Here is a 24,460-nt window from a genome sequence, read left to right on the forward strand (position 1 = left end):
GAGCGTCGCACGGAGCACAGCCTGGGCCTCTGCCCCCGGGAGCCTGCTGCCACGTGGCGGGGGCATGCCATGCCTGTTGAGGGCCCCGCCTGCAGGGGAGGAGGCTCAGTAAACCACGGCCCAGGCCACACCTGACCCACGGCTGCTTCTGTACAGCCCACGCGCTAAGAGTGGTTTTGATGTATTAAACATTTGTAAAATAAAAAAGAGAAAAAGGTGCCACAGAGACTACCTGTGGCTCACGAAGCCTAGAATACTTGCTGTTTGGCCCTTTACCAAAAAGGTGTTGGGAACATGGGTCCAAGAGAATGGGCTGCCCTGCAGCGGGGAGGGGGCGGAGGGTGAGGCTGCAGAGGTAGACAGGCGGCCGGGGGCCCAGAGGGAGGTTTGCGGGCGAGGCACAGAGTGGGAGGGTGTGATCTGCGTGTGTGGGAACTCAGTGCTGAGGGACAACGTCCAGCTGGGGGAGGGGATGCTGGGCAGAGCTGGGCCCCAGGAGGGAACGTGGTGGGTCCAGCAGGCAGCCCCAGCAGGGGCACCTTTCTGACCCCAGACACCGCAGACAGCTGGGCTGTTGGCAGATGTCATGTTGGCCATTTGAGAAAGGTCCTGTTCCAAAGGAAGAGCTTGACGGGGTGCATTGTGGTGCAGGACCTGGATCGAGAGTCTGTCGCAGAGCGCCATGCACAGCTGGTTGCGGTCTGCTGAGATCGGACAGGAGATCCGGGAGGGCTGGATCGTGCAGAACGCCGTGGTCTACGTCCTGAACCACAACCACCACCTCATCATGGCCGGGAGGCAGAAGGAGCTTGTGGACACCCTGGACCACCTCCTGAGCATCGTCAAGGCCACAGGCCACAACGGGTAGGTGTGGCTGGCGGGCACTGCGTGCACTCCTGACCTCCTGGGCTGGCTCCATCCTGATGCCCCGAGAGACCTTGATTCAGGCCTGGGAACTGGGGGGTCACACGTGCTGCCCTGGGACAACCCCCACCCCTGCCCTCCTGCTGAATGGTGGGGCCGCTGTTGGCTGGTGTGTGGTGGTGACAGGGACATGGGGAAACCTGTGGGGACACAGGGAGGGCTGCTCAAGCATCTCCAAGCAGATGCTCACCCTCGCCCACATGCAGCCCCCCTCGGCCCCCGCAGCGCCCCGCACAGATTCCTGCCGGCCTCACTCTGTTCCAGACAGAAGGATTTTAAGGACTGTTTGCTGAGACCCAAGTCCCTTGGGAAAATGGAAGGAAAGAGCAACCCCATCTACGAATCTCACTCTCGTTTTGGAGAGGGTTGGAAATCTGCTACATGTGTGTGCTTTCTTATGCAGGTGGATGTGAGCCTTTGAGCTAAAATTAAACATTTGAAACCATCAAGTCGGGTTAAAGTTTGCCTGACGAGGGTGACATTTCAGAACTCTCGTTTGTTGTTGTTGGTTTGGCTTTTAGTCTGAGCAGTAAGATTTTAGATTTTTGCATCAGATACTGAGGTAGAGACGTTACAATGGGCTGGAATGTAGCAATGTGTGTGTGGATTTTTGTAAGTGACAAACAACAAAAATGGACCGCGAGATTCGGAACTGCTCAGCAGGCCGCACAGACGCCCCTCTGACTCGAGCGCCTGCCGGGACCCCGCGGACACCAGCGTCTCCCCCCGGCAGCTCCCCTGCAAAGTGCCATCGTGGTTGGGGATCAGACTTTGAGTCCCTGATTCTTGACACATGGACCATTTTAATTGACCCATGGGCATGCCTGAGGCATGAGTAAGGCCGGATGGGCAGACGCTCCAGAGCGAGCACAGAGGCCAGGTGGGCCTCTCTGTCCAGCCCCCAGTGACGCCCTGAGGAGCCCGCCCACCTGGCACGGGGTGGGTGGGGGCGCCCTCTGTGTGAAGGCCACCTGTGGCAGGGGACTGAGGCGTCCCCAGTGTGGCCCTCGTCACAGCCAGTGTCCCCTGGAAGGTCTGAGAACAACTCCATGAACCGGGGCCCAGCAAGATGAGAAGCCGGGACTCCTGAGGTCCGCGCGTCTGCCTCTGCTTGAGTCTGTGCGTGGGCGTGTGCTCTCACCGCCGGTGCGTTGCTTTCCAGAGACCCCACCATGCTGGTGATGCTCTGCAATGCATTGGCTCGAGGCTTGATTCTTAACTGGATTCCAGCCCAAGTGCCAGAAAAATCTAAAAGACCCGTGCGCTCGAACCTGTTTCACATACCACTGGACTCGGTAGCCAGCTCTGAAGTCAGGACTGCGGTGGAGGTACAACCCCCACCCCACGCGAGGCTGGGAGACCCTCACTCAATTAGCAGAGGTGACAGATGGCAGAACAGTTAGGAGGTGGGCTTTCCACGGCCAGGAAACGGGGTGCAGGGCAAGGAGCAGTGGGAAACATGCAGTTCTCTAAACATAAGGAAACAGGAGAGCCCTGGACGTTCTCGGGGAGGCCGCAGGCCATCGGCTATAGGTGGGGGTCAGGCCACCCGGCCTCAGGACTGGAGCCTGCTTAAAACCACCGATGTGGTCTGGCCAGGAGTCATGTCCACTGAGTCTTAATCATTTGGGTCTCGGCTCAGGTTTCCCTGTAAAATTCAGGTCATATGAGCAAGGACCTGTGTGCTTTAGGTCTGCGAGTTTGCCCTGAGCCTGACGGACGGGACTGTGCCCAAGGAGGCGGTGCCCACCAGCGCCCGGCAGCAGCTCATTGCCACCTGGGTGAAGGCCAAGCAGCTGCTGCAGCAGCAGATTGGGCCACGGCTGGGCATGGACGAGCAGGTGCCCGTACCCTGGGGTGCTAGCCAGCATCTGGGAGTGCCTGGGGGCTTGGGGAGGCTCGTCCCATGTGCCCAGACCTGCGGGACAGGAGCCTCCTGATGAATCTTCCCTTGCCTCCCGCCTGGGGCCTCGCCAACCTGGGCAGCGGTGTGCACTGGGGAGCACTCCCTCCTCTGGCAGAGCAGTGCTTGCCCTCCAGGAAAGTCTGTCCCCAGTGAGGTCACCACCCCGGCCATGGCATCCTCTCCTTAGTCCTGTGGCCTTATGTGGAGGGGCCCTCAGGCCGGAGGGAGGCCCCTGAGCTGGGAACCCGAGGCTGTGGGGGCTGAGCAGGGACCTGGAGTGGAGAGGGGTGGGGGCCCACAGCCTCTGCTCCCACAGACGTGGGTTCTCAGTTGGTGGGCAGTCAGAGTGGGCACCGGGGCCATGGGAGTGCAGCCCCATCATGCTGGCCAGCCCAGCCACCAGCCCTCCTGCCTGGAAAGGGATCTTGGAGAGACCCCGCAGTGGCTCTGGTGGTCGCCACTATGCTGACGTGTCCCAGCATGTCCCTGCACTCTGGGCTGATGGACGCTTACGCTCCCTTCCCCTAGAGTCCTGACGAGGACATCAACTCGGTGACGCGAGTCCTTGTTGCTCTGGAGATGTACTCCGGCAATGGGCTGGGCCTCATGGACTTCACTGTGCCCCCCTTGGCCCAGGTAGGCGTCCCCCGACCCGAGGCCGCTCATTGGAACCTGCGGCTCCGACACAGAGCCGGGGTCAGGGGGCCTTGCCTCAGGGGGCAGACTTGGCGCCTTGTGGAGCCACCTTTGATGCCACGTGGGAGCTCCCCTGTGTGCCTTCTCCACGCTAACAGACGCCCCTTCTCCCCGCCCCCCCGGGAAGTTGGTGAAGATGGCTTCCGAGTGCAGCTGGTCGGACCCCCTGGTGGAGCTGCAGACCCTCATGCGGCTGACCCACTTTGCGCACGCGGCCCACGACTACGAGGTCACCATGCTCTGCTCGCAGAAGGCCATCCAGATGGGCATTCGGTACCTGAGGATGTGTAGCCCGTAAGTAGCCTCCTAGCACCGGTCTCCTGGTGTCCCGATGATTCCCCAAAGGTCAGGAGGGGTACGTGAGGTGTTCATGTCACACGTTGTGTGCAGCACCGAGAAACAAGGAGGCAGAGGTCACAGTGCGAGCACCAGCCCCTCACCAGGCCCCGGCTCATCCCAGCCAGCTTCCCAGCCTCGCCTGTGCGTCCACGCCACCTCCGCCTGCCAACTCCGTCAGCCAGGACGGCCTCAGCAGCCATGGCCCCCGAGAGCTGTGTCCAGGGCCCTGAGGCCTCACCGGCCTCCCTGGTTGTGACGTGACAGGCACGGAGGCGGAAAGGGGCTCCCGGATCAGCTGTCTGCCATTCCCGAGGGACTCTGAGCTTTGATTCCGGTGACTGTGACTAGGCCACATACATTCAGGGGTCGCTGCCCGCTCCCTGCTCCCCACAGGCCACGGTGATGCTGAGACTTTCCCTACTTGAGTGTGAGGCTGTTCCAAATCTGTGGCTGTTGTAAATGTTTCTGAGGTAAAGACAGCTTCCCTTGAGGTTCTTTTCGGGTTATTTCCTGAAAACAACGAAATCACCGACCCAAGGGTATGAAGACGTTCGTGCTGGCCAAACAGCAGGTCTGGTTGTCCAAGGCCAGATCCCAGGTGTGCCTGCCAGCCCTGTGGCCCCAGCCTCGGGCGGCGGCCCCGTCTCAGGCTGCCTGCCGCAGCAGCGTGATTGGTAGTTGGGGGGTGGTCTGTCTCTCACTCCGAATCCCAGGGACGGGAATGCATCCACCATATCTTAGCAGCAGCTGCACAGCCTGCATCAGACACGCCCGATGTGCACGATGTGCCACCTGAGGTGTCTTCACACCGCCGACCAGCCTGTGGCCAGGGCCTCAGCGCAGGGGCCAGCAGAGGCTGGTGCACCACGGGCACGGTGTGCCTGAAGGGCTCTGCAGCATTGCCTCGTTCACTCCCAGGAGCAGCTTTCTGGTAGGCACCATGGCTCCCACTTTGATGGGAGAAACTGAGGCAGGTAGAGGCCAAGCCACTGGCCTGAGGCCACCCTGCTGGCAGGTGCAGAGCTGGGATTGGACCCAGGCGTCTGGTTCTACAAGCCCACATTCCCAGACACCACTGGACATTGCCTCTCGGATGTGAGCATGGCACCCACTCTGTCAGCAGGAGCACACCGGAAATTTCCAGAAGAGTCAGTCGTGGTCCCTGTGAGTGCGCGTCCCCGAGATGGGCGCAGCACAGGGTGACCAGAGCCCCCAGGCCATGGGGCAGCAGGAGAGGCCCCCCCATTCTGAGAGCCTACGTGAGCACCAGCTGCCCCAAGAACAGAAGACAGTCTTGCACTTCAGCCGCCAACTTTCTGTTATACCCCTTCCCCCGGGGTGGCCACAGCATGGTGACCGGGCTGGGGTGGTGTGTGCCCACCAGGGCCCGCCCTCCTCAGATGGGACGCTCTAGTGCAGAGGCTTGGCCTGGGGGAGTAGCAGGTCGAGACAGGAGACCCAGCGTGAAGAGGAACTCCGGCCACACGGGGGCACAGGAAGCTCGCTCTGGGGGCAGCCAGGGTGGGGAGGGGGTGGACACATGGCCATAAAGTCCTGCTGGGGGGCTGCAGGCACTGGCCCAACCAAGCGGAGAGCAGAGCAGGTGACAAGGTGGCCCCGCAGGGAAAGTCAGGGTGGATGCCTAGGACCCTGGGCTGCACGACCCGTCAAGACAGGGCTGCCCCTGAGGGAGCCCGGAGCTCAAGGCTGCACCTCTGAGGCCCAGGGGTCACTAGAAGCCGAGGCATAGGCCTCCAGAGTGCCCAAGCCGTGAATATCTGTTGGGATGAGGTGGAGCTGGATGAGGTTTCCCCACGAGAGAGGAGGAAAGGTGGGCGGGCGGAGGGCAAGGGCTCTTGGAAAGTGGTAGGAGCCGGCAATCTACAGGCACGCAGTTGACTAAGCCCCTCGAGGAGCTGAGCTTTTGGGACATGTCCCTGCCAGCCTTGCCCAAGATACCTGTGCCCACCGTCCCCCAGCCGTGGGGATGTCAGAAAGGCTCCCTGGGAAAGCAAAGGTGATGATGGGGCCTGTTGTTTCTCACCACCAGCACTGAGGGCCTTTCCATCATGAGTGACCCTTCCTCCAAAACAGTGTGGACTGGTTTTGGTGATGGTGTATTTGACGGTGCTCAGAGGCCAGACATTATCTTTTCTCAACAATCTGTAATAAGAGTAACTTTGCAACTTCCCACCCAGGCTTACCGTATAGCAGGTGGGGACGGAGGGGCAGTCTCTGGCCAAGCAGCTCGAGGGCTGCAGGGAGGCTGCATGCTGCTGGCCTCAGCCCACGCCATCACCCATGCGCTGAGACAGGATGTGCAGCAGCCTGGACAGAGCACCTGGCTGCTGCCGGAAGTCTGGCCCTGGGCAGGGCGTCAGGGGTGCCCCACCCGCCACCAGCTCTCCGCCAACCTGCATAAGGCTATGCCCATCAGCAGATGGGCCGAAGCCATGTACCGAGAGCTCCCCAGCAGCATCCTAGCCACACTCTTAAATAGGGAAAATTACTCTGATGCACGACTGCACAACGATCAGAGAACATCAAGAAAACCCCTCAACATATCTGAGAAGGTGCAGCATTTAAGAGGTAAAGTACAGTGTTGCTGTGGAAAGGGAATAATGAAGGACCGAAGATCTCTTGAGCATAAATTCCGTGAGGAAATCTCACAGGAAGTAGATGAAGAAGGACAGACGTACAGAAAGCATGACAGAAGCCAGAAGACACGTGGGACATTTAACTTTTGGAACTCCAGAAGGAGCAGAGAGTGCTCTTGAGAAAAAGTTTGAGTGGGGGGTGATGAGGAGAGGCCCCAGGCACACGGCCCACCTCGTGAGTGGCCCTGCCACCAATGCGCAGCAAGGGGAGCGAAGAGACCCTCACGTGCAGACCACGGGGACACGTCGAGTCACCACAGACGGAGGGTCCAACAAGGTCGCAGGAGACAGAAGTGCGACAGGCTTCTGAGAACCCATCACTGGAAGGCAGGGGAAAAATGGAGCTTTCTAGGTGGAAATAATTTTGAGCCTAGAATTCTAACTCACCCAAACTTTCAGTCAAGTCTATGGGTGTGGAAAGCCATTTTTAGATGGACAGAGACCTAGAATATATATGTCCCACACACCTGTTTTTAGAAAGTTCCTTGAAGGATATGCTCTAGAAAAACAAGGGAATAAACCAAAAAAAGAGAAATATGTGGGATGTTGGAAATAATAGATTCAACCCAGAAAAGTTGTCCAGCTGCACTGCTAGCTGAGAGAGCCACCTGTCTAAACTGGAGCAGGTTGGAGGAGGGCCTGGCAAGTTAAGGGCAGGGAAGACAGACGACCCAAGGTGTTGTGATAAAGGAAAATAATACAATGGAGAAAAAGCCAGTTGGAAACTCCAGAAGACACGTAAGTCATACACAGCTTGACTCCTCAGTGAAAAACATTTGCGTTATCACGGTGTTCACTGATACTTTAGTTTTAGGATTAACATTTTGACAAAGGAAACCTCTTTGTGATTACTTAGCAAAAGCTAACTGTTACCAGTTTTGACAATACAAAAGTAAAAGTGCAAACGACACGCTTTAGTGGGGGAGGGGCGTGTCTGGAAGGGAGGGGAATGTGATAACGTCCTTGCCTGAGAAGGTGAGCAGTCAAGTGTCACCGGCTCAGGGTCCTCAAGACCTGGAGCTAGTATAGTATTTTAAGGTACAAAGACGATAAATAGGGGAATTAAAATAATGCTGTAATCAGCCGTATTCATAAATTGGAGGGTCTGAGTAATTTAAGCTTCCATGGATCATTGTAAGAGCTCCACGGGGGACGTGTGAAGTTGGTATGTTGGGAATCAAGTGAGATGCCAGGGTTTTAGAGGCCAGCGCATGCCTACGGAGGACCGGGCTGGGTATTTAGAAGTCATTCCCTCTGGGGAACAGCACTGGGAGCCAGGTAGGAGGTAGTTATTCCTTACCATGTGCAGGTGCCACTTTGATAACAATTCAGAAGTTATTTTGAAAAGAGAAACTGCGAAGACATTGTTACAGAAGGAGTTGGTACGTGAGTGCCACTGCGTTAGTCCTTCTGTAGTTGGGCTAAAACGCCCTGCGCTGCTGGCCAAAGGCTGGTCAGGAGGACGGGGCAGGTAAGGAAGTATGTGTGCCCTGGCTTTGCCATTCTTCATCACTGGTTCTTTTTTTTTTTTTTTTTTATCAGAGTGACTTTATTTTTTTAAAAAGATTTTATTTATTTGACAGAGAGAGACACAGCGAGAGAGGGAACACAAGCAGGGGGAGTGGGAGAGGGAGAAGCAGGCTTCCTGCTGAGCAGAGAGCCCCATGCGGGGCTCGATCCCAGGACCCCGGGACCATGACCTGAGCGGAAGGCAGACACTTAACGACTGAGCCAGCCAGGCGCCCCTTCATCAGTGATTCTTAAATTGAGTTTTATTTTAGAATGATAAATCTTATACTAAGATAAAAATATAAGTATGTACATAGAGTAATAGGGAAATACAGGTACTATAAAAATTTAATTTCCACGTTGACTTTTGAAAACATTTGTGGAACGTCGCTGTCCTCTAGTGGTCACCACTGTCACTGCATGTGGTGGAATTGCCCATCTAGCCTGGCTTTGACTGGGGTTCTGGCCGTTCATCCAACCACAGCTGGGTGCTAGTGTGTCTAGGAATGCTACTCTGTGCTAGGCGGCTGGAGGGACACACAGCAGTGGTCCTTGGTTCTGTAAGAGATGCCACACTTTGTAGTGATCTTGCTGGGCACTCAGAGCACTGGACCCTGTGCCTGGGCAAGCAGGATACATGGTCACACTCAGCCACATGGCATGCACTGCAGATGATTTTTTTTTTAATTACACATATTTCAAATTTTTGTGCTAATTTTTCCATTTTGCAAGTTATATGAAGAAACTCTAGTGTGGAATTGGTCACAGAGTAATTTTATAATAGCACTTCATATTAAATAGTAAAAATAATTTTTAGTTCTTGGTGAAAAATAATACAGTTACTAATCAATTACTATTTTCACCTCTGAGTGTTTAGTACCAGAATAATTTTCACATTCACACTATCAATGTGAAGGAATATACATTAATAAGAAATTTCATGTGGATCCCTAAAATAGACACAAAATAGGTTAAAAAGAAGTAGTCTACGAATATTTGGGACATTTGTACTTGGTTCAACATTTTTATTTAACATAATCATCAGTGTTGGGTCTTCATATAAATTTGAAAGTCCCTTTTCTACATTTCTGGCCATGATACAGTAACAGATAATATACTCTTGTTCTACGAAAAAGAAAAAAACTGGAAAGCTCAACAAAATACATGAAATAATCATTTTCAGGCATTGGACCACAGATGGTCCAAAGCAGAAATTTTTGCAAGAAGGGAACATCAAAAGTGGGCTGGCTCCACATTCACCCTTACTTTCTTCCAGGTGGGGTTGGAGGACTGTTCAAATACCAGCGCTGGGGAGTGGAGCCCAGACAGAAAACATACTGGGGTAAAACAGGGATCCATGCCGGGGGCTGCTGAGGCAGCTGACATTTACAGGATATGATGTGAGAGAGGAGGTTACTGGACAGAGCATGTGTGCTCACAGGCACTGAAGTGTGGTCTCTGAGCTAAAAAGAGATGGTGGAATTGACCAACAAGAGTCAGGGAGGCTTCACTGAACTTGCCAGGCATTCAAAAAGATCACACCTTAGGAATAGGGCTATAAGGGCTATCGTAGACTTGCCCTAAAAAGTCTCATTCCAATCTTGATAAGATAAGCTGAGCCACCAGTAAATTAACTGCCTGTCAGAACAAAACCCAACCTTCTTTTATTTATTAAGATTTTATTTATTTGACAGAGAGAGAGAGACAGCAAGAGATGGAACACAAGCACGGGGAGTGAGAGAGGGAGAAACAGGCTTCCCGCCTGGCAGGGAGCCCGATGTGGGGCTCGATCCCAGGACCCCGGGATCATGACCTGAGCTGAAGGCAGACGCTTAATGACTGAGCCACCCAGGCGCCCCACCCAACTTTCTTTTAAAGGAAGGCAACATCATCCACACTCCCAACAGTATACTTTCAACAATATCGTCCTTACAGTGTCCAGCGTAAGATAAAAAATTACTAGACACATGAAAAAACAAGAAAATGTTCTCCCATACCAGGAGATAACACAGTCAATAGAATAGAAACAGTTGGACGCCTGCGTGGCTCAGTGGGTTAGGCATCTGCTTTCGGCTCGGGTTGTGATCCCAGGGTGCCGGGATTGAGCCCTACGTCGGGCTCCCCACTGAGTGGGGAGTCTGCTTGTCTGTCTTTCTCTCCCCTCTCCCCTGTTCCTGCTCACACTTTCTCTCTCTCTGAAGTAAAAATAAATTTCTATTCTATTTTTTTAAAGATTTATTTATTTTTACTTCAGAGAAACTGTCAACGGACCCATATATGACACAAATTTTGGAATTAGCAGACAACAAATTTAAAATTTAAATTAAAAAAACCATTATAAATACAAGAATATATTTTTAGTGGAAAAACTAGTATACAAGTGGGGAATTTCAACAAAGAAATGAAAACTGTAAGAAAGAACTAATTGGAAATTCTAGAACTGACAAATTCAGTATCTGGAAATATTACTGGGAGAGCTTAATGTCTGAACACTGAAAATGTGATAAGTAACTCTGAATGCAGGTCAACAGAGTACTGAAACCAAAGCACAGGGAAGACAGAAAAGCAAAATGAACAGAACTTTGGCAACATGTGGGGCATAATCAAGTGGCCTAACACACGTGTAAAGGGAGTCTCAGGACAGAGGCAAGAGAGGGAGGCAGAAATACACATATTTGAAGATAGACTAGTTTACATTTTTTCGAATTCAGTTAAAAACATCAACCCAGAGATCCAAGACTTTCAATGACTCCAGGCAGGATAAACACAAAGAAAACCACACCTATTTTCACTGTAGCCAGATGGCTGCAGACCAAAGGTAATGAGAAATCATTAGAGAGAAGTCAGAAGGCAAATAGATGCATTACATATAGGAAAGCAAGGTTAAAACTGCAGACTTCTTAGCAGAAACAATGCAGACTGCCTAACACTTTAAGTGATAAAAAAGAAAAGCCTGTCAATCTAGAATTCCATGTCCAAGAATAGCCTTCAGAAAATGAAGGCAAAATCAAGACGTTTTAAGATAAACTAAAGGTAAGATAATCCATTCCTAGAAGAGATGCCAAAAGAAATTCTTCAGGCTAAAGGAAGATGATAGCAGGTGGAAAGCTGGTCCAAGAAGCCATGGAGAGTACCCAAAGTGGTGAATGTGTAAGTAAATATAAAAGGCTTTCACCCTCAGTTCTTCAGTTCTTTAAAAGACATTTGCCTGTTTAAAACCAAAGTACATTGAATTGTGGGATTATTAATAAATGTAGAAGTAAAATGCATGACCATGATAACACAAATGATAGGAATGAGGTACACAGGAGTATACTGTTCAGAGTTCTGACATCACCTGTGAAATGATAGAACATTAATCCAAGCTAGACTGTGACTAGTTAAGGGTGTATGTTGTAATCTCTAGAGCAAGTCCTAAAACATAATAAAACAAAAAAGTATAACTAAAAATCCAATAGTGGAGACAAAATGGAATGCTAAAAAATATTCAATTAACCCAAAAATGGGGAGGAAAGAAACAACATATGGGATGAAAGGAAAGCAAAGCATAATGGAAGATTCAACCCCAGCCACGTCCATGAATCTACTAAATGTAAATGGACCAGCACTCCAGTTAAATATGCAGGGTTTATCCCACTGGATACAATAAGTAAGACCCAACTAGAAGCTATTTTCAAGACACACTTCAAAAATAAAGACTCAGGTGGCCCATGGAGGGAGTCTGCCCAGGAACCAGTATATTTCTCCTAGAATAAGTCCAGTGCCCCCTGAGTGGAGTTTCGGGGATTTGCTCCCCTCCAGCGCTGGGCAGGGGGTGACATCTTAGTGTACATGGTGTTATATGCGCACAAGCCACGGTGTGGCTAGGATAGTAAGCACTGAGGGAGAACGGACCTCACGGCCTTCTTGACATTGCTTTGAGTCGGAAACGTATAGGACTGGGCTCTCGGCACACAGTGGAGGCCCTCTGAGACCACACTCACTGGGGCACAGGGAGTGGAGTTCCATTGTTCCTGGTGGTGCTCAGCCATCCTGTGTGGGGGGCAGGGCAGAGGGCCTTGTGGTGCTCACCCGTTGCTGCTGCACGACAAAAACACTTTAGAAATGAGTCATTTAAAACACCAGTCCATGACTCTGCGTCATGGTCCTGTGAGTTGACTGGATTCAGCCAGTCAGTTGTGGTTTGGGGCCTTTCGTGAGGTTACTGTGGATGCCCCCAGGGCTCGTTCACCTTTCTGCATAGCACCTGTCTCCCCTGAAGAGCCCTCCTGCATGTGAGGCACTTCTCTGTCCCCAGGGTCGAGACTGAACTGGTGGCGGAGATGCTGAGCACCACAGCCTGCATCCAGGGCAGGAGCATCATGGAGAACCTGAAGGGGAGAAAGCAGCTGCGCCCGGTGGCCGCCAAGGCCTTCGTAGAGAGTGCCAAGTACGCCGTGCTGTGCTGAGTGGTCAGGGGGTTTGGGGTGCATACTGTGCATGGGATAAATGGCAACTGCTGGACCATGAAATGAAGGACACCATGCTCAGTGGGGACTGTCACTAAGGCTGGCTCTCCCTGGGTGACCCCATGGCCAGAGCTATCTCACCCTTTGTGGTGACCCCCCACCCCACCCCCTTGGGCATGAGCGGGTCACCACAGGCCACGTGGCCATCAGAGGGAGGGAGCACACACGTCGTGGGGTATTCTGTGGCACCCAGCCTCACTTCCTACCCTGTAAATCCAGAAGCCTCACATGTTGCTGCTGTGTTGTCCGTCCATGTCTACACCTCTCCAGGTCAGGAATTCCCTTTCAGGTTTGGGGGCATTGCGAGGAGCAGCGCCCTGGTGATGCTGGCCGTGAGGCACTACTGGAACACCTGGCTTCCGTTCCTGTCCTCTGCAGCCAACAGGAAGAAAAACAAGAACGTCATACAGAGGATCATCAGCATCATCAATGAGACAGAAACGAAAAAGCAGGTGTGCTGTGTGGGGCCACAGTGGGGCAGGCTGCTTCCAGAAAGGGTGGGCAAGATCCCAAAAGGAAAGACAGACCCCATGGAGCAGTTGAAACCAGGAACATGAAGGCCAACAGAGTGGGGGGCCTGCAGGACAGTGACATCTCCAAAATCCCGCCTCTCCGTCCCTCCTCTCCTAGAGAACGCTGACCCATACCTAGAAAGCTCCAGCAGGACAGAGGAAAGGACGGAGGAGGTGGGAACGGAACAGTAGACTCAGACAGATGAGGAAAACCACAGCAGAGCCAAAGTCCTGGCCTGACTCCACCCCACACCCACCCCATCACCAGCATGTGTGGTCTTGGTAGAGGCACTGTCTCTGGCTAGCTCCCTCTGTCCACCTGGCCCCAAGGCCGGCAGAGCTGGGCCCAGACTCAGCTTGAGAGGGTGTGTGGAGGTCAGTGAGGGCTGCCCCACCTGCCTGCTGACCACATGTGTCCTGTGCACATCCTGGAGATTTCCAGCCCCAGGACTCGGCTGCCCACAGAGCTTCCAGCACCTTTCCTATCTGCCAGGGAAGGCCACACTCATACCTATAAACCTGCGGTTTTCAGCAGGGCCCTTCTGAAGGGAAGGCCTCCAGGTCATAGGCTTTGGCAGACAGAGGTCTGTGGTCAGACCGTCTAGGACAGAGCCCACGAACGGAGTTTCTTGAGCCCTCAGTCCAGCCCACATGTCCAGCAGAGCCCCAGAGGCCAGCATCCAGATAAGCTATGGGAGGTTTGGCAGGGATAGGACGAGATGGGGGAGCCACCCTCTATGCTGATTCCAGAGCTGGGCCTTCCCAAGGCTGTCCCTGGCCCAGGACACTGCTGTTCAAGAGACAGCAAGAAGAAAATTGAAAATCATAGCCTCATATCAGAAATTGGTTGATGCTTTCGATTTCTTACTAAGGTATTTATGACCTCTGATAGTCTAAGCCAGGGGTAGGCAAACCACCACCCATGAGCCAAATCTAGCCTGTCTCTCTCCTGTTTTTGTCAATAAAGTTTTATTGGGACAGAGCCATGCCTGTGCATTTACATCTTGTCTGTGGCTTGGCTACAACAGCAGAATGGAGTAATTGTGACAAGACCATGTGACCCGCAAAGCCACAAGTACTTACTATCTGGCACTTTACAGAAAAAGTTTGCCAAGCCCAGGTCTAGACATTTATGAAACTTAACCTAAAGTTCAGTTTTTGCCAATTTGCTTTTTAAAACTGTGGTAAAATATACATAATTTAATATTTACCATTTTAACCATTTGAAAGTATACAATTCAGTGACCTTAATTATATTTACAATGCTGTATGACCATCACCAGTATCTATACCTGAAACTTTTTCATCATCCCCAACAAAAACCCTGTCCCCATTAGACAACAGCTCTGCTTTCTGTCTCTACGAATGGGACACGGCTCTAGGTTCCTCATATAAGTGAAATCATACAGGATTTGTCCTTCTGTGTCTGGCTTATTTCACTCAGCACAGTGTCCTCAAGGTTCATCCATGTTGTAGTAGGTGTCAATATTTCCTTTCTTTTTATGACTGAATAATATCCCACTGTGTGGATGGACCATACTTTGTTTATCCATTCATCTGTTGATGGACATGATTGTTTCAACATTTTCACTGTTGTGAATAGTGCTGCTATGAACTTGGGTGTACAAGTATCTCTATGTCCCTGATGTCGGTTCTTTTGGGCATATACCTAGGAGTGGAATTGCTGGGTTATATGGTAGTTCTGTGTTTAATCTTTGGAAGAAATGCAAAACTATTTTCCGCAGCAACTGCACCATTGTACACTCCCACCAGCACATCCTTGTCAACTCTTGTTATTTCCCATTAAAAAAAAAATTATACTCATCCCAGTAGGTGTAAAGTGGTACCTCATTGTGGTGGGTTTTTTTTTTTTTTAAGATTTTATTTATTTATTTGAGAGAGAGAGAGCAAGCACACAAGTGAGGAGAGGGTCAGAGGGAGAGGGAGGAGAAGCAGACTCTCCGCTGAGCAGGGAGCCCACTGTGGGGCTCAATCCCAGGACCCTGGGATCACGACCTGAGCCAAAGTCAGATGCTTAACTGACTGAGCCACCCAGGCGCCCCTATACCTCATTGTGGTTTTGATTTGCATTTCCCTGATGACTAATGATATTGAGCATCTTTTCATGTGCTTATTAGCTATCTGCATATTTTCTTTGGGAAACATCTGTTCAAGATCCTTGCCCATTTTTGAACTGGTTTGTTTTTTGTTGTTGAATTGTGAGAATTCTCTGTATATTCTGGATATTAATCATTATCAGACATAAGATTTGCAGACTTTTTTCTACATTTGTTTGCCTCCCTTTTCACTCCCTAGGTGGTATCCCTTGATGCATAAACGTTCTTAATTTTGATGAAATTCAATCATTTTTTTCTTTCCGCCTAAGTTTTGGTGTCACATCCATGGACTCATTGCCAAATCCAATGTCAGGAAGGATTTTTCCAGTGTTTTCTTCTAAGGGTTTTATAGCTTTAGCTCTTATGTTTAGGGTCCCCCCCCCACTTTGAGTTAATATTGGTATATACTGTAAAGCAGGGGGACAATTTTATTTCATTGCATGTGAAAATCCAGTTTCCCCAGCACCAGTTGTTGAAAAGACTGTTCTTTTCCCATGGAATGATCTTGGCATCCTTGTCAAAAATCATTTCACCATATATGTGAGAGTTTTTTTCTGAGCTCTCTCTTCTATTCCATTGGTCCGTATGTCTGTCTTGATGCCAGAACCACACTGATTTGATTACCATCGCAAATTTTGAAGTCAGGAACTATGAGTCTTCCAACTTTATTAATCTTTTCTGAGATTGTTTTGGCTACTTGGGGTCTCCTTACAATTCCACATGAATTTGAGGATTGGCTTTTCCATTTCTTCCAAAAAGGGTGTTGGAATTTCGAGAGGGGTTGTGTTGAATCTGTAGATCACTTTGGGTGGTATGTACAGTTTAACATTTTTAAGACTTTCTATCCACGAACATGGATGTTTTTCCATTCGTATAGGTCTTCCTTAATTTCTTTCAAGAATGTTTTCATAGTTTTCAGCAGATATGTCTTTCACCTCTTTGGATGTATTTAATTCTTTTAGGTGCTAGTATAAATGAAATTGCTTTCTGTCTTAGCTTTCGCTGCCATAACAAAATGCTGGGTGACTGGGTGGCTTAGCAACAGAAATTTGTTTCATGTTCTTCTGGAGTCTGGATGTCCAAGACCAGGGAACTAGTGTGGTCAGGTTCTGATGAAGGCCCTCTTGGGTCTTGCATCCATCTGCCTTCTTGCTCTGCCCTCCTCTGGGGGCAGTATGGGGACAGAGCAAGATCTCTGCTGTCTTGTCTTGTGGGGACCCTCCCCTCATGGCCTCATCTAATCCTAATTACCCCCTAAATAGCAGCGTGCTGGGGACGAGGGCTCCTACATATGAATTTGGTGGTGGTGGTGGGGGGACACAAGTAAGTCCCCAGCACTTTCCCGGTTTCCTTTCCAGATTGTTCATTGCTGATACACAGAAAAACAACTGACTGTTGTATCATGTCCTGCAGCTTTGCTAAATTGCTTTATTAGCTCTAATGATTTTCTTGGGGATTCTTTGGGATTTTCTATATATAGGATCATGTCATCTGTGAATGGAGAGAGTTTTACCTCTTTTTTCTAATTGGGATACCTTTTATTCTTTTTCTTGTCTATAAATCTGGCTGGAATTTCCAGGAGAATCTTGAACAGCAGCAGTGAAATCAGGCACCCTCATCTTGTTCCTGATCTGAGGAGGGAGCTTCAGTTGCTCATCACTGAGCACAATGTCAGCTGTGGATTTTTGATAAATACCCTTTGTGTGTTGAGAAATGTTCCCATTATTCCTAGTTTTTTGAGATTTTATGATGAAAAGTTTTGGATTTTGTCAAATACCTTTCTCCATCAGTTGAGATAATCATGTAGTTTTTCTCCTTCATTTTATTAATGTGATGAACCACTCTTGTATTTCTGGGTTGAACCCCGCGTGGTCATGGTGAATAATATTTTTACTGTACTGTTGGATTTTATTTGCTAAATTTTGTTGAGGATTTTTGCCTCATCTCTATTCATAAAGGATATTGGTCTGTGATTTTTCTTGTGATGTGTTTGTCTGGATTTGCTATCAAGGTAATGCTGGTGTCAGAATAAGCGTGGAAGTATTTCTTTCCCTTTAGTGTTTTGAAGAGTTGAGAAGGATTAGTGCCAATTGTTTAGACATTTGGTAGAATCCACCCATGAGCCACTGGGTCCAGGACTTTTCTTTATTGGACGGTTTGTGATTATTGATTCAGTCTCTACTTGACGTTTGTTGAGATTTTCCATTTCTTGTTGAGTCAGCTTAGGCAATGTGTATGTTTCAAGATTTTGGCCCATTTCTCCTGGTCTTCTAATTTTTGGTGCACACTAGCCCTCAGGGTTCTCCTAGAATCCTTTTTATCTCGCCAGGGTTGGTGGTAATGTTCCCACTGCCACTTCTGATTTTAGTGTCTTTTTTCTTTTTTTCTCTTTGTTAGTCTTGCTAAAGTTTGGTCAATTTTCTTGATCTTTTCATTGATTTTCTCTGTTATTTTTCCAATCTCTGTTTTGTTTATGTGTGCTCTAATCTTTATCTGCCTTCTGCTGGCTTTGGATCTAGTCTGTTCTTTTTCTAGTTCCTTAAGGTATAAAGTTAGGTTCTTGATTTGAGATCTTTCTTCTTTTTCCATGTAGGCATTTGCAGCTATAAACTTCCCTCTGAGCACTGTGTTTGCTGTATCTTACAAGTTATCTATTTATTTATTTAGAGCATGCACAAGCAGGGGGAGGGGCAGAGAGAGAGAGAGAGAGAGAATACCAAGAAAACTCCCTGCTGAGCATGGAGCCTGATGTGGGGCATCCTAGGACCCTGAGATCATGACCTGAGCTGAAATCCAACAGTCAGATGCTTAACTGATTGAGCCACCCAGGCATGCCTCTTATAAGTTTTTCTAATGTGCTTTTGGTCCCATTGATTTCAAGCTCTAAAATGGATTTGGATGCTTTCTGTCATTAAAAAGCTGCAGGCTATGTTGGAGGTGGTCTCTCTGTGTGTGGTCTTATGTGCACTGGGGAGCTTTCTCTTATGGGTGAAATGTGACTTCATGTTTTATGACTTAGTATTTCAGAAATTTAGTTGCAATTTCTGTAATTAGATATGGAGCCAAATAAACATCAAAATGGTGAAAGAATAAATTGCAACTTTCATATATATGTATTGTTTCTTTGTTTTTACTTCAGGGAAAAGGGAAAGTGCTGCTTCTGCACCAGTGGCCTACGGCGGACTTCCACAGTGGAGGGATGACAGAAGGTCATTTTCTCCCAGGTTTGTAGACACAAGACAGACGCGGCCACCAGCACAAGGAAAGGGAAGTGTTGAGTGCTGAGAGTTCCTGCCGCCTCGTATGGAGCCGCTTAATCAGGACAGTGACCACAGAGAGTGAATGCTCGGTGCTTGGGGTGTGATGAGCAACAGCTTCGTGGAATCCGCATTGTGTGCACAAGGACACCAAAGCCTAGAGGCCCACTGTCCAGGGCCCCCTGGGTCAGGGCAGGTACTCTCAGCCTAGGGGCTGCCGTGAAACCCAGCCTCTGGGTTACTCTGGCAGATAGATCATACTGTTCCACTTCCTTAAAAAAATGTGGAGATGTAGACTTGCAAAACAAAAACAAAACACAAACTGAACTTAGAACAGTAAAACTATATTTAAGAATTCATGTTTAATTCTGCTAAAAAGATAATCATCCCTGTTACCATAAGAGACGCAGTGTCTGTTGGGGAGTGTAAATGCTGGGGATTTTAGGACAACAGTCTCCCCTCCCTGAGAACTTCAGGTCTGTTTGGAGAGATAAACTTGATTTAAAATAATGAACAAAAAAATACGACCATGTGTAATTAAATATTAAGTTGAGTACTAAACCCCAACAGTTCCCATAGATGGCAGAAACTGGCGCCCGGTGCAGAGCTTGTCTGCCTGCTAGAATACAGCACGACTGTGAGACCGTGCAGGTTGAGTGCACGCTGAACTCCATGCCCCAAAATAAGCACCAAACGTCAAATAGGGTAAGCAGTTGAGTAGCAGTAAAAATTCAAAGCGTGTAGGGGAAAAATCAGAAAGTAGAATTGAGCATAGCAAGTGTTTTGTGGGAAGATTACTTCTTAAACTTTAAAGTGAGCAAAGACTCACATCTTCAAATGTACAAAAATTTAAATAATGAGAATAATGAGAAATATAGAAAATTAAAAAGTAAACACTGGGAAAATATTTTCACCAAATTTGGGAGCTAAATGAATAACTTCTGTGAGACGTAGTCATATTAAGTCAGGATGGGCTATGCCGTGCTGCAGTAAAAAAGTAGCCCGAGAGTTGAGAGGCTTGGCTCCACACGGCACTGGTCTCCCTGGTGGGGACTCGCAGGCCTCCCTGCAACCCGAGGCCCCACCTGGCAGGACCTGCAGGGGGATGTGGAGGAGGAGGGGTCCCAGTGCCCACAGGCGACGGCTGGCAGGGTCTCTGCCACAGGCCTCCATGGGTGGACTGGAAAAGCAGTCACTGTTCAAAGACATGAGCATGACTGTGGATCGGGGAGGATGCTGCTCCTTGGCATGGATCAGGGAGAGGCAGAGGAAAGGCAGGACCCCTGAGCTAGTCAGGACTGAAATGACAGACATCAGCAGCCCTTGCTACCCCAGTCTCAGAGGCTGACCAGCTTGTCCGGTCATGTGCCTGAATCTACCTGCTCCTGGGCGTGGATAGCAGGGACACCCGTATACTGAGACCCCACGCACTGGCTGCGGAGAGGCCACAGGGGGCCCACAGGTCCCATGCAATGTGGCATGTGGGTAGCAGGATCCCCAGGCATGCTCTTCATCTGCTCCAACAATTCAAAACAGGGAAAGAAAGCTACATGGTCAATGATATAAAATAGAGCCCTCTGAGTGTCTTGTGCCCACGGCGGGGCCTCTGCTCACGTGGGACAATGGGGCACTGAAGCTCGGCAGTGCTGTGGTGTGTTTGGTGGCAAGTCAACAAGATGGCTTGGTCTCTGTCCCTCCGCAGGGTGCTTCCACTCCTAACGGTGCTGGCTAAGGCTGCCAGGAACGGATTCTTCTTCCCTCGTGCTCACAGTGTCTATTTTTAGAGTTACAGAAGACTAACAGAAAGGGCTTGGAGGTCGCAGAGTTTGAGCAAGCTTAAGTGGGGGGCGGGAGGTGCTCTGGAAGCACGTGGTGGAGAAAGCTCAGTGGGGTGGCTGCAGGGACAGTGAGCCCCTGATAAGCCTCTTCTGAGTGACCGGGCCTCAAGGACTGATGTCATACGGCCCTGCTCCCCACAGACAGGCGGCGTGTTGGCCGGAGGGTGGTTGTCGGGCCGACACGGTTGCTGATGCACAGGACAGACGCAGTGCACTTGCCCTTTGGAACGTCCACAGCCTCGGGGGTGGTGCTGAGAGAGTTCCCCGGGCACCCCAGCCTTGCTGTCCACAGAGGCCCCTCTCAGACTGCCGAGCACCTGTCCCACTGCAGGTGCTGAGGATGACCTGACACTCCGTGCCGCGCTCTACGGCCTGCTCTTCCACTGCCACGCTGACCATGGTGACTGGGAGGGTGGCCTCAAGGTGCTGGACGAGGCTGTGCAGGTGCTGCCACGGACGGCGCACCGCCTGTGAGTGCTCCTCCCCTCCAGGAGCCCCGCCCTCCCAGGGACCACCCCAGAACACCCAGGACCCCTCACCTGTCTGCACCGCTCCCAGAGAGCCGCCCTCCCCTGCTTGCCCCACTGGTGCCCACCACCACGTTCCCATTTCCACGGATGACTTTATTTCCCCACTGGGAATTCAACACAAGAAGGGTGGGGATTTAAAACACAACACACGCAAATGCCAAGGAACTGAGGTTCCATTCTGTTTTGTCTTTGTGAGTAGGAAAATGGACAAAAATTCCTTAGTTTTAGGAGCATTATCTGTATTTGTTTATCATTCAAGCATTAATTGCTCTCTTTTGCTTCTTTCTAGCTTGATTTTTAAACATATGGTCATTGTGAAGGCCAAACTTGACCAGAATTTCACAATGGAAATACAGAAATTCAAAGACGAAAGCGAAGATTATTTGGCACACATGTGGCACCGTCTGGCCTTGAACTCGAAGAGTGTCTACGGAGAGCTGGTCTGCTACCACAACGCCATCCAAGCCTTGCAGGTCCGACTGAGGAGCTTTGGGTGCTTGTGACTCAGGCTGTGACTCAACTCGGCTATAGATGTGGCCCCGTGGAGGGAGGCTGAGCCCCTGGGCAGCTGCGTGGGAGGCACCCCAAGGAAGACCTCGACCAGCGGAGGAGCCATGGGAGGGGATATGCCTTTCTGATGAGTCAAGGGCAGTAGACAGAGGCCTATCTTCTGTCGCCCCTTCCCAGCGTGGAGGGATGAGGTCCTCGTGTGGGTGGGGTGCCGTGTTGCTGCAGGGGAGATACTGTGGGGGGAGTGGGTGGAGCCCACCCAAGGGGGGGACGCCCGAGGCTGGACGGGGCTGCGGACGGAGCAGGGCTCTGCAGCCTTCTGAGACTCCCCACCCCAACCAGAACCAAGACAGATTGTGAGTGACGTGGGGGCAGATTCGGGCGAGGGGAGGTGCCTGATGTGGCGGCAGGTGGGAATTGCGGAAGGACAAGGAAGCCCTGTCAGGCGCACCGGCACCAAATATCTGTTACACAGAACGTCTCTCACGGAGCAAATCCTGCCGTGAGGTTTCTCAACTGAGCCAGGGTCCCAGGGGTGGCGTGTCTCTCGGGAAGGAGTTAACTGGGGACGGGTCAGGACGCTGCTCTGTGTGGGCAACGCTGAGTGGTCAGTGGAAGACGAAGGTCCCCGCCAGGTTCACTGGGACCAGGCAGCATGGACCCCGGCACTCCAGAGAAAGGCACCAGGCTCCTTGCAAAGGCTTTCTGTCCCCCCGACCCCAAGTCCCTTCCTCCCTTGCTTACTGTTTCTCGGGGGTACAAAACATTTTTAGTAAATACACAGGGTTACACAGCCATCACTGTGGTCAACTTTAGAATATTCCACCACAATCCAGAAACCCGGTCCGTCTGTACTCACTGCTCTCCCCACCGCCAGCCCCAGGGAACCGCCAGTCCACTTTCTGTCCATGAGTGTTTTTCTGTCTGGACATTTCACGGAAGTGCAGTCGCACAAGGTGTGTCCGTTGTGACTGGCTTCTTCCACTTGGCATAATGTGTCCAGGCCTCATGTGATAGGCTGTGTCTGAGCTTCCTTCACGCTCAGGGCTGAGAGTCTTCCATCGGACGGGTGTTTGTGTTCTTTCCATGTTTAACTGTTGCGAATAGCGCTGTGTGGACACGTGGTCACATTTCTCTTGGGCACAGCCCAAACAGTGTAACTGCGGGGCCCTGTGGATCTCCACCTAACCTTCCAGGAGCTTGTTCCCACCAGCCGCGGTGGAGAGGGCTCCAGTCTCTCCATGCCTGGGTGACACTATCACCTGGCCGCCTGGTTCTTTCGTCCTGGCGCGTGGCGGTGCTATCTCATCGTGTTTCCTGGGTGACTAATGCATGTATTTTCATGCATGTATTGGCCACGTGTCCATCTTTTTTGGAAAAATGTCTATTCAGATGCTTTGCCCAATTTTTAATTTGGTTGTTTGTCTTTTTATTGTTGAGCTGTAGGACTTCCTCGTGCATCCTGGGCACGACCCCTTATCAGATACAAGACTTGTAAATTTTTTCTCTCTGTGTTGTTTTTTCAGCCACTTTTCCACTTTCTTGATGATGTCATTTGTAGCACAAAAGTTTATAGTTTTGATGAAATCCAATTTATTCTTTTGTTGCTTATGCTAACGGGACGATATCCAGGAAGCTGTCCCGTAGTCCAAGGTCACGAAGATCTACTCCTGTGTTTGTTGTAGGAGCTTCATTGCTGCAGCTCCTGCATTGAATCTTTGATCTGCTTTGAGTCACACTCTGTGGCTGGCGTGAGCATGTGGATGCCCTGTCTTCCCAGCCCCATTTGTTGGGAAGATGATGGTTGTGTCATAAACACTCCAACCCGGCTCTCGCCCTCTCCAGCTTTCCTGCAGAACTCTAGCCAAAGCCATCGAGACAGCCATGGGGGTCCTGAGGCCCCACCTGCCCTGTCTCCGCCCAACAGGCTTCCTTCACTGGGCTCGCACATCGCCCCGCCTCTCGCTCACTCCTCCCTCCCTCCCCACTTACTGAGGCTGAGGGCAGGGGCTCAGGCCTCCATCCACAATCCTCTCACCTTGACGATCTCAGCCAGGCTCCTGGGCTAAACACCACCTCCACCCCGAGTCTCCTCACGACTGAGTGTGTAGCTTGGACCCTCTTCCACCCTCACCTCACATGTCCCACTGCCCACTCCCCCTTCCATCTTACCATGTGTCAACCCAACACCCAAAGTCAAACTCCTGCTCCTCAGCACCACCCTGCCCCTTCCTGCCTTCCCCCGCCCCACAGATGGCAGCTTCCCCTCCACTTGCCCAAGGGTCAGGTGTGGAGTATGGTGTTTGGGGTGGGGGAGTGGGGCCGGGTGGGTGGAAGGTAGAGGTGCCATCGGCTGGGCTGGCTCTGCTCTGTGAGGGCCGGGGAGCAGCTGCACTCCCTGGTGCGGTGACTTGTGACCCAGTTTGTGCATGGGCCAGGCCTTGGGCTGGACTCTGGGGCTGCCTGCTGGACTCTGGGGCTGCCTGCTGGACAGAGCTGCATCTTCCCTGACCCCTGGAGCTCTGGTTAACCACAGAACCATCCAGAGAGTGCCTCACATACACATTTGAATGAGTGCCTTAGGAAACAAAGCTGGGCACAGACTGAAGACGGCCTGACTCAGGAGGCCTGGGGGCCAGGAAGGGCAGGCGGGGCAGGCAGGCCCACAAAGGGAGTGGAGGGCCCGGAGAGATCTGCCAGGCTTTGGTCTTGGGACAGAACTATCAGCAACGGAAAGGTTCTAAGGAGTGTGGACAGTAGATGTCCCCCTAGAGGGTCCCGCCGTGGTGGAGGCGGGGTCTGTGCACACACTTGCTTCCAGAAGACACCCTCCGTTTCAGTGTTTGGGATGCTGAGTGGTAAGCACATGTCTCTTCTGTCCTTTTTTGTTTCATCCCAAAGAAGCCAGAGAGTGAGTGGCAAAAAGTTGAGTACATCATGGAATTCAGCGAGTGGCTGTATTACAAACAGTTTCCTATGGAAGACGTGACATTCCACCTGAAGTGGGCGATTGACATCCTGCTGCTGATGACACCTGCCAGTGACACACCTGAGCTGGCAGGTGAGGGTGGGGTCTGCTCTGGTTCAGAGCCGGGCCTGAGGTGGACGTGTCCTCTCAGACCCCTGAGGGGACTTGCAGCCAGGGGAGGAGCCCTCG

At 50.9% G+C, this 24,460-nt stretch overlaps 1 protein-coding gene across 1 annotated transcript in view; it reads left to right on the top strand.

Moving 5' to 3' along the window:
* Positions 1-24,460, top strand: part of CFAP46 (cilia and flagella associated protein 46) — a 100,379-nt gene that overhangs the window by 33,005 nt on the left and 42,914 nt on the right. The window contains exons 18-28 of the mRNA XM_088019923.1: positions 652-864; positions 2,087-2,252; positions 2,616-2,765; positions 3,359-3,466; positions 3,654-3,820; positions 12,329-12,460; positions 12,829-12,991; positions 18,308-18,392; positions 20,595-20,733; positions 21,083-21,266; positions 24,205-24,364. Coding sequence (XP_087876049.1) covers positions 652-864; positions 2,087-2,252; positions 2,616-2,765; positions 3,359-3,466; positions 3,654-3,820; positions 12,329-12,460; positions 12,829-12,991; positions 18,308-18,392; positions 20,595-20,733; positions 21,083-21,266; positions 24,205-24,364 — 1,667 coding nt within the window. The remainder of the gene's footprint in view (positions 1-651; positions 865-2,086; positions 2,253-2,615; positions 2,766-3,358; positions 3,467-3,653; positions 3,821-12,328; positions 12,461-12,828; positions 12,992-18,307; positions 18,393-20,594; positions 20,734-21,082; positions 21,267-24,204; positions 24,365-24,460) is intronic.

The sequence above is a fragment of the Eumetopias jubatus genome, unplaced genomic scaffold (assembly GCF_037043125.1).
Source record: "Eumetopias jubatus isolate StellerSeaLion01/CBP00866 unplaced genomic scaffold, mEumJub1_p1.0 scaffold_17, whole genome shotgun sequence".
Taxonomy (NCBI): Eukaryota; Metazoa; Chordata; class Mammalia; order Carnivora; family Otariidae; genus Eumetopias; species Eumetopias jubatus.